The 14,095-nt window shown below is 41.0% G+C and overlaps 1 protein-coding gene across 1 annotated transcript in view; it reads right to left on the reverse strand.

Annotated features, from left to right (window-relative positions):
* tcf7l2 (transcription factor 7 like 2) overlaps positions 1-14,095 on the reverse strand; it is an 82,544-nt gene that overhangs the window by 46,285 nt on the left and 22,164 nt on the right. The window contains exon 4 of the mRNA XM_016504745.1: positions 7,541-7,642. Within this exon, the coding sequence (XP_016360231.1) occupies positions 7,541-7,642 (102 nt within the window). The remainder of the gene's footprint in view (positions 1-7,540; positions 7,643-14,095) is intronic.

The raw sequence follows: 14,095 nt of genomic DNA on the forward strand, positions 1-14,095 counted from the left end.
TCGTTCGCCGTTCTCCTTCTCTCTCCCTCTACCTCATGTCGACGGACAAGAGGAGAATTAGAAGAAGGCCTCGTATCATCCAAACATCCTTAACCTCGTCCCACGCAAACCAAGTCACGCAGACATTTACACACACAAGGGTGCGCATGTGCACACAAAAACACAAACCACTCCACCTCCTAACTTCTCGCTGGCATACGTTCAACCCCAGATGCTACAAATGAAAAGCATCCTCTTCACGCCAGCTGCTTCAGAGAAAAGGAAAAGAAATCAGAGAGAAATAATCGCCACCATTCCGGAAGATGCAGGAAAATAATTAACGAGGCTGAAGCGGGGCCTGCGAGCAGACAAAGATGAAGCTCAAGAGGCATTTCGGGCTGCCAGGAATCCAGATGATGCTGAATTTTGCACCGCTGGAGTGGAGCTGATGCTTTCCTGTTACACGCAAACACTGTATATCGTAACAGGGATCCTGCTACAGACAAAACGCATCATGTCAAAGGATAGCAACAGTTTACAATTACCACACAAACTAAAGGCACAAGAGCCAAGTCTGCTCATGAGGGTGTGTGTGTGTGTGTGTGTGTGTGTGTGTGTGTGTGAGAGAGAGTGTGTGTACAAATGCAAAGCAGACTCAACCCCATTTTATATAAAAGAGCAAGAACACAGCAACAAACAATATCAAATACAGCAGAACATTGCACTGTTATCAAAAACAAAATAGTTTTTGGCATCTCTCATTGTAATGATTTTGATATTTTCTATTCTCTACCCTGTTGGAAAACCCAGCTTAAGCTGGAAAACTGAAACAAGGTTGCTGGTTTCTAGCTGGTCAAAGCTCTTCCAAGTTGGTCATTAGCTAGTTACCCAGCCACGACGTTCCAAAATCCAACTTGACCACCTTTAGCTGCTTACTTCCAGCTAATGACCAGCTCGGACCAGGAAATAACCAGCTAGAAAATCAGCTACCAGCTGAAACCGGATTTTCCAGCAGGTAATTCATTTAAACAATCAATAAGCCAGCTGCAAGAAACTTGGAATTCAGGATTCTCACCAACTGTAATTGGTGAAGACTCAGATCAGCCTGTCCGGGGAATTCCAAACAGAAGGGCCCCTGCAAGGCAAAGACGGACGTCCCGTGTCACAAATTGAGAACATGGTACACTCATCACTCAACCAGGGCATGAAGGCAAAAGGCATGACATTTAAAACCACAAAAATGTCTAGCTGTGTGTGCCACCCCTCTCCTTCCCTGTCTGTTTCCTCTCTGACTGCAGTGTCAGGCCGCTGCCAGGTACAAGCCCAAACATATCTCGCACACAACATACAACACACGCAGAATACGCAAGTGCATGTTTGTTTACTGTGATCTGAGGCTGTGATATTGTTAGCATGTTGGCAGTGTCTACATCAACTGAACTGACTGACAAAAAGAGTACTGATGTGGCTTTAGGCATTAAGGCTTTGTACACCACGTTCCTGTTGCACCATGTCATCTGAGAAAAAGAGAGACAAGCAATGGCTTCAATTTTTCACAGAGGAAAAACAATCTATTGTTCAGAGTCTTAATGGCATTCTCAATTGCCCTGCAATGCTTGTTTCAAATCCACTTCCGTTCCAAAGTTTGGCGCCTCTAAGACTTGTTTAATGTTTTCAAAGAAATCTCTTATGCTCACTAAAATATAAAACAGTAGTATTCTGAAATATTATAATGATTTAAAATAGAATTCATTCTTGTGAAGGCAAAGCTGAATTTTCGGCAGTCATTATTAACTCCTCAGTGTCACACAATCCTTCCAAAATTATTCTAATATGCTGATTTGGTGCTCATGAAACATTTCTTATTATTGAAAACAGAAAACAGTATTTTTGTGGAAACTGTGATACTTTCTTTTCGGAATCGTTTGATGAATAAAACATAAAAAATGGAAATTTACTTGAAATATAAGCCTTTTGTAATATTATAGTCTTTATGCTCATTTTTGATACATTTAAAGCATCCTTGCTGAATAAAAACACCAACTTCTTAAAAGAAAAAAAAAATCTTACTAACCCCAAACTTTTGAATGGTATTTCATCTCAAACGTTCCTCCTAAAATACTACAAAACGATGTATGTCATACTATAGTGCACAATATGCTAATATTATTGAATTTGCTAACACTGTTAAATGTAATCTTTAAAAAATCTCAAAATGAATATTCATTATATCATATTTTTGGGGTGCATAATTCCATTGTAACATTTAGAGTTATCATTCATTTATTTAGATAACATTAATTTGCTGAAAATATTTACTGAAAATAAAAGTGATATAAAAATTAGAAAACTTCTGAAACACTACAGAAGACTAAATGGGAAATCTCAGGATTCAAATCTGAGAACGAATATGAGGAGATTTAAAGTGGTCATTTATCTCACTGCTGCTTAAAGAGATCTCATACATTGCCCTACAAATGGTCCTGTTAATGGGAAAACACACAAGAGTTGTGAGCGTCCTTTATATAACAATATAAATGGCTGAAGGGCTGATGACCTTGACACCAGGTCCCTCGTAAAAGAGTTTGTTGACATTCCTTGAGTTTGGTTAAGGAAATGCTCCAGGGAGGCCTCTCATGCACTACACAAGAGCACACGCTGAGATGTTCTCCAAGCTTTAGCCAAAGGTCTCAGGACAAGTGACATCTCCTTGTTTCACATGGTCCTGTCAGAAGCGGCACAACTCCGGTTACAGTTACATACAACAGGCCATGGTTACATCACTATGCACCAAACAGCACCAAAAAAGACGGGAAGGAAAAGGCGGAGGCCCTATGGAGAATGAGGGAGCGAGAAAAGTGAGAAACAGTTAGTAGAAAGGGAAGGGGAGAACAAAAAGACAGTTGGTTCAGTGTCTTGTGGCTGCGACTCTGGGGTCCTCATTAACAGCGAGGGGGCTGGGTTTCCCAGCATGCCTCTGGCCCTCCCAGCCATTGTCAAGCCAGTCCAGGTGCACCACCATTCAGTCCGAAAAAAAGGCAGCAAATTACCCAGCAAAAACTACAGGCCCCGTGCTAGCTTGAGACGCTACTCCTACTCAGCTGGAGTCTGGGAAAATGCCCTGCATGCTTTATCTGTGTGATTCATTTAGTTTACTCTTTATTTTTAACATTAATATCAATACTCGACTTTGTTTGAACTCCAGCTACCAGACAGACTCGTCTTGTGACAGCAAACAGCAATCATGCCCTCATCGTATAGCAGTTCAGGTGGGAGGTCCCGCTCTGTCAAAACGGAACACATTCCATCACTTCCTAAATACCAATTAACATACAGGAACAGACCAGGACTCCTCCAGCTATTCTTCCAAGCTCCACCCCTTCTATTCTTCCTCCTTTCCCTACGTTCTCACTGTTCCAGCGTTTTCCTGCAGTTGGTTCACTTGCACGCATATGCACATTGCTGTGGGGCCTCGTGGGGAAATAGTTAACACTCCAGCCGTCCCCTGCTGCCTGTGAAAGCCCAGAAAACAATGGAGACATTGTCCAGTCTCAACAAGACTCGGAGCAAGAGGACAATGTGTGTGTGTGAGAGTGTGTATTAGACAGTGTGTAGTGCGCCTGCATGAGGTTGTGTGTGTGAGTGTATCCTTTTGCAGCAATTTTATTTCAATGATTTATTTATTAATTTTTTTATAAAATGAGTTGGATAAAATAATTTGCAACACACATATGCAGTATTCACTATCAATTTAGCACGTCACCAGACCCGCAAAATGACCGCACTAGCTTTAACCTGGGTATGGTTACCACAGAGTGCAGACTCAAGTCAACTAGTACGATGAGTATGGGAAAATAATTATTATTTTATTATTATTTTATTTATTTGCCACTTAGTTTTCTCTCTGTGAATAAATCAGCACTTATTAATTTAGGAAAAAGCTAAAATTATGGTAAAAAATTCAACTACAACATATCAATCAAATTGTCATTTCCTGTGTAAGTAGACAGTTCTTGACCACAATAAAAAGCTGCAAATGATCAGACTTTACGCTGTGAGTTAAACATTTGGCTATACCACTCTAGTATATGGCCTACACCAAGAAACACTACATAGGGAAACACTGATGGACAGCTGCGCATACAAGTCGAGAAAGGGAACGAGAACAGGAAACTGATCCCGGAACGAATGGCCAATGTGTCACAGATGTGGGGAAATCTATCGTTCCGTTGTTTCCAACTCCTTCCCATTGGAATTGCAATCGCATGATCCCTGCTCATACCGTCCTTGAGTTCACGCTCTGTCCGATGCCAAATACACAGCACATGTGTTTTGCAGTCTACCTGTCTGAATTGTCATTTCTATATTACAGTCTATATAAAGAAAGGGCTTTACAAATCACATTAAAAGTTAGTGGAGATGGCAGTGGGACAAATGGCTTTTGCAGTGATGTGTTCTTTATGACTTGTGAACAGGTAGTAAATGCATGCTGACTGTGTGGGACTAACGGGCTTTGAAAAGACTGCGGGGCTCTTGAGTACTTTAAACATCCTGGCACTGCCTTCTATGGGCGTGGACAGAAATGAGAGGGTCACTTCCTGTGCCCTATTCATAGAGCAGCATGGAGTAGCACCCCTATGGCCACAAGATCGTGTGGAGTGTTCCTATGACTACGGTCACACATTTAGTGCTTATGACTGACAACATATTTACTAACTAGTGGTTGGATTCCACCTAAAAACTTTTTATCCCACAACTGATTTATTTTTCATTATGTGATTTTTTTAAACAACTTTTAATTTAGAGCAATATGTAATATAATACATTTAATATTTTTTTAAATTAATATTTTAAAGAAAACAGGCATCCATACACAGGAGCGGCTTGAATACTTTCCATATGAATAAATACTGTCAAGCTTTTTTTCTATTCTTGTGATAGCCATAACAATTTTAAAGAGTCACTTAGGTTATAAAACGCAATTTATAACAGAGCCGTGTATGAAAATAACCATATACAGCCCTCTAAAATAGGACTGATAACAAATATTCTGCTGCTGTGTGAAGGCAACTAATGTCAAGCATCAGCCTCATGTGTTCTACTTCATTCCCTTTTAGCTGTATATACACTTTTTAGACTTGTTTGTTGTCTCTCTCTCTGTGTCTCCTGCATCGGTCTCACTTCATTGCCATGCTGCCCTTTTACGGTCTCACCTCCTCTCTCCCGCTGTCCACCTGTGCATTTGTATCTCTCTCATTGGTGATTGTTGGGTCACTTGAACTTCGGCTTACATTCCTTATCTCACGCCCATCGGCGCTCTCTTATCAGCCCACGGCAGACAGGCGTCTTCAGAGCCATGGGTCAAGGTGGGCAGGTGTTCTTCCAATTCGACAGAGAAGAGTAACTACTGTTTACGGTACAATTTATCGATAAGGCCTTCACGTACGGCAGCATATAGGCCAACTTGAGTCAAAAATAAATAAATAAATATAGAGCTCAGGCCATTCCACAGTTATCTATCCCCGACAATCTCCAGATGGATTCACCAACGGCATGATGCAAACCAAAGAAACATCAAATCAAACACACGTCAGCACAAGAGTAGAATGGGAGAGCAAGAGAGACAGAAAGACGGAAGGATGAAGAAATAATGCAAAGTACCATGTTAGGTCTTGATCAAACAGATACGAATTGTATAAATGAACTAAATAAATAAACGACCTTAAATGCTAAATAGCTAAACACCATGCAGAGCAAAATATTCATCTTACTCTCTTGCTGTAGGTCTTTAGGTCTGTTTTAAAAGGCAATAGAGAAAACTGCTCTGTGCTGATAAGCATTTACAGCCTCATGAGTCAGAGGGATAAAACTCAAGTGCAGTATTTACCTGAGCCTGTTCTTAACTACCTCCCACTCATTTAATGATTCAGAGAGGGAGGACAATCATTTTTATCTTTCTCTTAAAAAAAAGCACATGGGATGGCTACCCTACTTTTAAATGTAAAAATGGTTTACTACCAGTTCAGCAGACGCAGCTGTAGAGTTGCCACTTCATTCATCAGGTAGTATTTACTGTATTTTTGATCAAATAAATGTAGTCTTAGTGAGAATATGAGGATTCTTTCAAAACCTTTAAAAATATTACCAACCTCAAACTTTTCAATGGTAGTCTATCTAAATTAGACAGCAAGTGGGAAAAAAAAACATAAAAATATGGTAACACTTTAGTATAGGGACCAATTCTCACTAGTTAACTAGTTGCTTATTAGCATGCCTATTAATAACATATAGGCTGTTTATTAGTACTTATAAAGCACATATTCTGCATGTCCATATTCTACATGCCTAATCCTACACTTAACAACTACCTTACTATTAATAAGCAGCAAATTAATAGTTTATATTGAGGCAAAAGTCACAGTTAATTGTTTGTTAATAGTAAGAATTGGACCTTAAAATAAAGTGTGACCCAAAATACAAATACAAAATATTAAATAGCAAATAGTTTTCAGTCAATGTCAAAGCCAACCATGATTTTGACTTTTAGGAGTATAATCTTACATACATGGTCTCAAAAAACAACAGGCACATATTAAAAAAACTAAACAAAACAAATAACAATATTAATTCCATGCACACTCTTTAAAGGTAACTGAGAATGTTTAATCTCATTATACCACAATAACATGGTAAACAACCAAACAATAACTAATAAAATTCAGTCCTGTATGTTCAAAATGTGTTCATCTCTCTGACAAAATATTATCCTGGATTCAATGGATTATTGTCTTATATTCCTAAACATGACCTTAGAGGCACTCTGTTGCTTCCAGTAACTATGGAAACGCAATGAAGCCCCCAAACTCCTGCACCACAATGGAAAGACCAAAATCAAAGTTGGTCTATTGTCCAAGGAAAGGAATCAATAACCTGATGATTTAACATGGTAACATTATTTTCGCCCAGCCATGTGTCTAAACTTGAAGGCCTTATCGTCTATAGATTTTAAAAGAGTGATAAATTTAGAGTTAAACACATGGATAACAGCACTCACTGATCCAGCATATAAAACTGCAAAATAAACATGGCATCTCTACTCCAGACACTCATTGCCTGAACCAAGCTTAGCATGGGCGTTAATTATCCGTCTCCACTGTAAAAAGACGGTCTTGCCCTCTGCCACTTTGCGCCATTCAAAGGGAAAAAACTGTTGAGCTACACTGAAATATCACCCTCTTGTTTTCATGAAGAAGCCATATTACAGACAAGCGAATTAACAACACAATCTGGGCTGCGTTTCCCAAAAGCAACGTAAGCTTAAGTACATCGTAGACCCATTGAAACCAATGGAGCTACGATTAACTTAAGCTTACGATGCTTTTGGGAAACGCATCCCTGGTCTACAGTTTTTATAGATCACTAGACCAATTGACAGCTGTGGATTAGGAGAGGAGTGTAAGATCCCAAAGAACCCAACAATACCAGAGGTAGTTTGGTTTTCATGGACTGTGCTGTAGAACAAAGAGCTTTGTAAATGCAATGACTCATGGGTGTTACTTACAACGATGTGTGCTGGAGAAGGTGACCTGGCATCTTTAAGTGCTTGTCTACTCTGAAGACTTCCTGCATGAACATCTAGCAGGGGCCATTTCATCTGTAGATACTGGATGGCAGAAAGAAAAAAATGGAGAAAAACAAAAGAAAAACATGTTAACAATGCAGAAAACAAAGGGAAACATAACATAAGAGCTAAAATATCAACAAAAAAAATGTGTGACATAGAAAGCAAAAGTAAACAAAAATAAATCATGTCAAAAAGATCCAAGGTCGAATGATGCATGAGGTGGAGCTTCTTGAAAACTGAAACTACTGGTGTTAAGATTAATTTACACTTTATGCTTGTCGTTCACAAAAACAGCACATTTTGAACCACACACTCAAATGCATTCAGGTGAATATGTTGATTCTTCTTCCTGTATTAATCATGCACAAATGTTTTATTGGCCTCTGGAATTTCAGGTGGACTTTGTGTGCATTTTTCCTTGTACACATAATAAGGGTGTGGCACTGAGTCACTGCAGTGACTGTCCTCGTGAATGATTGACCTGGACTTAATCAGAGGTGTACACAGGCAAACAGCCCTTTCATGAACCCTTACATCGCTCTTACAGCCAACAGATGAAAATAATCACCATAATCACCATGAAGAGCTCCATGATATATTCAAACTCTTAATTTAATCTGTAAAATCAAATAATTTTTTGAAAGCTCAATATATATATGAAAACAGATTTTGAACATATGTTTTGTAATAGGCATATGCCCAAAATATGTTGCATTCAAAGGGGAAAGTCTGAGTTTCCTATTCAGTTGACATGAAGTCAGTATGTCATTCCATCTTTCTTCTGCCTATAATATCTCCATTCTAACTCCAAGCCCTGAACCCTGATGGACACATGTTCTGAGGTCATATGTCTGTTCTCACCCATGGACTGCAGGATCTGCTTAGCAGACCACCCCTTTACATGTACCCTGTGTGCCTGAGTGACCTCTCATTTAGAGATCACATGCTGGGCCCATTACAAACCTGCTGTTACTGTTCCAAAACTGGTGTGCCTAATGTCCTTAGTCCATTAGCCCACAGCAAGTGAACTTGACCCCTGAACTTTAAACCTGTTTCCGTAGAGGCTTAAGAGACAACCGGCTGATCATGAACGTGACTTAGACTCGGCTATCTGAGACTAGGGATGGGTATCGTTAAGGTTTTAACGGTATTACTACTCTTACTGATACTTTAAGACAATATATTGACACACATCAGATTTTCTCTCAACTGTTCTCCTCCACTTAAGACATAAACTTTGTTTAAGTAAATACTCTCCAAGCCGGCAATTTTGACATATTTTTGTGCGTATTTGATCGATTGGACATGCGCCCGAAGCTCAAAGTGTAATTTTCGGATTTCGGTACCCATCCCTATCTGAGACATGGGTGTCTCATCAGGAAAAGTGTGAGGGTCCACACATTCCTAACACTTGAAGTGTGGCTGTTGTATTAGCTGAATTACACAGGTCAGGGGTTAACTGGGCCCTGATTGCTGTTATTATGGGAAACCTGAAGAGCAACAAACACTGAGGTAAAAAAGTGACCATTGGAAACCGCTGCTCTGTTCAATGACAAAATAAATTCAAATAAGAATTCAAACCATCTATGTTACTAAATAGGAGAGTTGAGTGGATTTGCATGTGGGCTTGGCTGATGTCAAAATATTTAAGGAAGCATTTAAGTTGAATGGAAAAGAGAAGGAAAGAAACAAAGAAATGAAGGAAGGACAGAAGGACGGAGGAATGGTGGACAGAAGTAAAAAAAGACAGAAAGAAAGGTGGGGTAGACACAGCAGCTGGGGTCCATAACATTTCTTAACCTTGGCGCAATTTTGGATGCAGTCTTGGGTCCATAACATGAAAAATTAATTTAGAGTACACTCTACATAAAAAAATTGTGCTCTTTTTAGGCCTAATGCATGCTGTGCTATACATCATCAGATCCCAAAAGGAAACTTCTGATGAGTCGGTCGGCCTTGTAACTTGGCCTCCTATGCTGCCAGGACATCAACCACTGGTCTCCAAATCAACTGAAAAAACTTGGCCCAAGTGAGCCACAAATCAGAATCAAATCCATTCCCATGTCTGACCAGATCCAGCCAATCAGGGTCAACCTTACAGCTCCTACTCTCTGTCCAGCTCTATCCAATCAAACAGCTTCATGCCTTCCCTTCTTACAGCCTATCGGTGGAGTTTGTTTGACCTTGTCAGGCCTCCTTTGAGATTTTACTCTTCTTATGAGGACATTCCAAGCTCCACTTTGCCAAAGACAGAAAAAGAGTGAAGAAAAAATGCCTGGTTCTGTGGCTCACTATTTAAGCAAATACCCATGAAATGAGGCTGTAGTTGTAAGGCTGTTCATGTGTCTTCAAGAATAGGACTAATCAGAGCTGATTAGAGGTGGATTCACAGCAGGATGCATTCCTGTGATCCAGTCTGGAGGAACTTTTGGACTCCTACCTTGGCCTCAACTTGATCATACCCACCTCCAAATAGTCAAACTGGTTGCTGGGATATTGAAGCGTATTGTTGACAGGTGGACAGGAATGCCAAATTTTTAAGAATCTGCTCAAGTTTAATGCAAAAATAACACATAATAATCATAAATAAGTTTTAGTTTGAAATGTGTGCGCATGTAGGACTAGGTAATATCTTGGTATGTAGGACCAGGTAATGTCCTGTACTCCAGCGCTGTGAAGTTTAGTTTGGATGGGGTGAAAGGTGACACCTTGCCAGTGTGGGTGCTGAAAGCTTAGTACACGTACTCTGACAGGCGTATCCACTTCAGACCTTTCCCTTGGTCTAATCCCTCCTGCAGGTTTTACAAGCATGCCAAGGAAAGCTGAGCCTAGACCAGTGCCAAAGTCCCAGCAGTGTTCCCTCACAGCCCAACCCCCTACACCACCCCTGGCCTGCTGACGGACGCACCACTTGGGTTTGAGAAGGCCATGACCTCTGACCTCCCCCTGCCTCTTCTCTGCCTACTAAAAACTCTCCAGCTAGGAGGCCCCCTTCCACGTAACTCAAGTGCTATTCTGATGTTACAAATTGCTCTGGAGAACTCAGTACCCTCCCCCTCGGCCTTCAGACTAACCCAGAGTGCTTACTCTGCCCTGGGGCCCCAACAGCAGGGACTCCCCTTCGCCTCCCCCACCCTTCAGCAAACCCTCAAGCCTTGCCTCGCCTTCTCCTGCCTTGCCTCAGCACAGCTACAATGAGAATGAATGACTCAATTGTCCCTGATGAAGTGAAAGACAAGGGAGCCCTCTAAATCCTCCAAAAGGGATGAACTCTCTCTCTGTCCCTCTATTGCCTGGAGACTTCCGGGAGAAAGAGAGAGAGAGGGAGTCAGAAAGAGAGAGAAAGAAAACACCAGAGACCACAAGTTGCTTAATCAGGTCTTCTGGCAAAATCTTTTCACCTAAACTGGATCTGGAGCTGAATTTTGCAACCTGACCTTTGCAGAAACCCTTTATTTTTCATGGAAAATCATTCCAAACCAGAACTCCACTTTACAATGTTAGGCCTACAGCTAAAGTCATCTGGATTATGGAAGCATTTGCAACAGTAAGTAAACCAGAGCAAACAAAACTGAATGTGATAACCAAATTTAATCCATGTAAATTGCGTGTTCGATTTGATTTTGGATTAAGAGCAAAGGCTTTTCCACAATCAGACAAATCAGATGCCTACTTTGTCAGAGAGGCTAGGGATATCTACGGATCTATTTTCAGCTGTCCAGCATGGGATGAACCAATGCATTAGAAAGCATTCCAGCCACATTAACAATGTACACAGGAAAACCTGAAGACAAAATGGTGGGTCCGGAAGATTCCAGACCATCTGTGGAGAGGGGTCAAGAACATATGCAGCTACTAACAACACATGGCACATGCATCCAAATGTTAATTTAACCATCACCATATCCACACATGATCTAAGGGTGTGAGAGCTGACCTCTTGCTAATTGCAAGAATAAAACAAGACATTATTTAAGCTAAGACACCTGAAACTGACTGATCAGATGTGGCCTGGTGACTAGTGTGCATGCTCTAACATGTTGAACAGTGCGGTGACCCAAGTTTGAGTGCGGATCAGGTCACACCTCCCACCACCTTCTTGTTATTTCCTGTCTCTGTAAATAAAAGCGGCAACACTAATTAGAATCTAAAAAGAGTATGTTTAAAGGGGTCATATGATGCGATTTCAATTTTTCCTTTCTCTTTGGAGTGTTACAAGCTCTTGGTGCATAAAGAAGATCTGTAAAGTTACAAAGACTAAAGTCTCAAATCCAAAGAGATATTCTTTATAAAAGTTAAGAGTCAACCACGCCTACCTAAAACGGCTCATTCTAACACGCCCCCACATGTCTACGTCACGATGTGGGAAGATTTGCATAACGCCGCCCAAATGTTCACGCAAAGAAAGAAGGCGTAACTTTTATTCTCGCTGTAGTATTGTTGTTGCCGCCGCTGCCATGTCATGAAGGCGCTGTGTGTTTTGTTGTGAAAGCGAAACTACTTTGTTTGGCCTTCCAAAAGAGGACGATATCCGCTTCGTCACGCCTAGAGCTGATCCGTGCTGGTCGCGGAGGAAATACATCAACTTCGCGCTGTGGATCGCCAGATCAGCTTTCAACGTGGACGAAGCGGAGTCCAGCCCGGGGTCGCCACATGTGGTTGACGCAGGCATCACAATATGGTAAGGGATGTAACATTTCCGTCACACGCTTGAGGAATTCGGCCAATCACAACGCACTGGATAGCTGGCCAATCAGAGCACCGATGAGCTTCGTAAAAATCAAAGCGTTTCAGAAAGGCGGGGCATAGAGGAGAAACAATAATGTACAGTATGTGGAAAATAATGTTTTTTGAACCTTAAACCACATAAACATTTCATTACACCAAATACACAAAATAATGTTATTTTTAGCAGCATCATATGACCCCTTTAAGAGTGCTTGTTACTAGGTTCACATGGAGAACCACACAAGTTTGTATAAGAATTATGATAAATACCACTCCCACTGAACAAGCAACAATAAAAAGACCATTGTTTTGTTCACAGGTGCTGAGGAACAGGCAAGCATGGATACATACAGACTTGCACTTAATACGCTCGCTCTCTCAAGATGAGAAATTTTTTGGGGAAAGGACATAATAATGATCCAGACAGGCTCTTTGAAATTCACTGATCCAAAGAGAAGGGATCTGCCCATCTGTGAGACTCCCATCTCTAGAGAGGTAGAGAGAGCGGGAAAAGAGAGAGAAAGCATGTGTTTGGGTGTGTGTGTGCGTCTGTCTGTCTTTGTATGTTTGCTTGAAACATTCAAATAGCCTTCATTTCGGATGGATGGAAGTATGCTGGAGGTGGGGGCTAGGGGTGGAGGAGGAGTAGCTCAACACTAGATGAAACTGAAAGTTAGTGTACACGAAGGCTCTTCACACTTGCTTAGTTCTTCTAATACACATTTTATGAGTAAATAAAGGAAAAAACGAGAAAAGAACACCCCACCAGCTCAGATTGCCTCAGGCATTCTGCAACCAGGAAAATAAAGCTGGAATGTGGGCAGGCCTGGGGTTTGTGTGCCCCGGGGCGGGAGAGGGTCCGCGGGGCCCGTATTTACTCCAAAGCTGGAACCGCTGGGGGGTTCTCAGCACTCTGACAGCACAGAGCCAGAGACCCCAGCCTGATCTCCTCCATCCCCTCACCTCTCACCTTGGCCCTCTTCATAATAAACACCCACTGACATTTTTCTTTCACACTGCCTCTAAAACTGATCTTCCAAACAGTTGACAAGGCAGGCATCTTTTGAAACTTAGGCCTAAAACATACTCCACAAAAGTATTTGAACATGGACGCTTCGAGCTAAGCAAGCTTGATTTCATGTATTGATCCGAAATAACATAGAATAGCATGAATGCACACTGCATTCTCAGCACTGCCACAAGGGGTGCTATAATGGGCACAGAACAACAGTTTAAGCACAAAAATGATTGAGTTTATAGTTAGCTACCTGAATAAAAACATTCAATTCAATAATGGCACAGGTATTTTCGGCTAACTCTACTATAGCACAGAGAGATAACTGACCCAAAAATTTACTCACTCTCATTTTGGTACACACTTGCAAGAATTTCTCTGTCTGTCTGTCTGTCTGTCTGTCTGTCTGTCCAAACAATGAAAGCCAATGGGGGTTCCATGATTTGGATGTCAATGTTCTTTAAAAATATTTTCTTTTATGTTTTGCAGAAGAAAACGATACATACTGGTTTGGAACAACATGAGGTTGAGTAAATGATGACAGAATTTTAATTTTTTTGGGTGAAGTATCCGTTTAAGTTTTCAAGTGCCACAGTAATGCAAGAACCTCAACATCTCTTCCACTTAGAGACATTTCAAAAAACGTTTTAGTTAAAGGGGTCCTATTATGCTCTTTTACAATGTCTTGAATTTGTTTTGGGGGTGTACTAGAACATGCTCTCATGCTTGGTGGTTCGAAAAACGCATTC

The sequence above is a fragment of the Sinocyclocheilus anshuiensis genome, unplaced genomic scaffold (genome assembly GCF_001515605.1).
Source record: "Sinocyclocheilus anshuiensis isolate Anshui unplaced genomic scaffold, SAMN03320099.WGS_v1.1 scaffold190, whole genome shotgun sequence".
NCBI classification, from domain to species: domain Eukaryota; kingdom Metazoa; phylum Chordata; class Actinopteri; order Cypriniformes; family Cyprinidae; genus Sinocyclocheilus; species Sinocyclocheilus anshuiensis.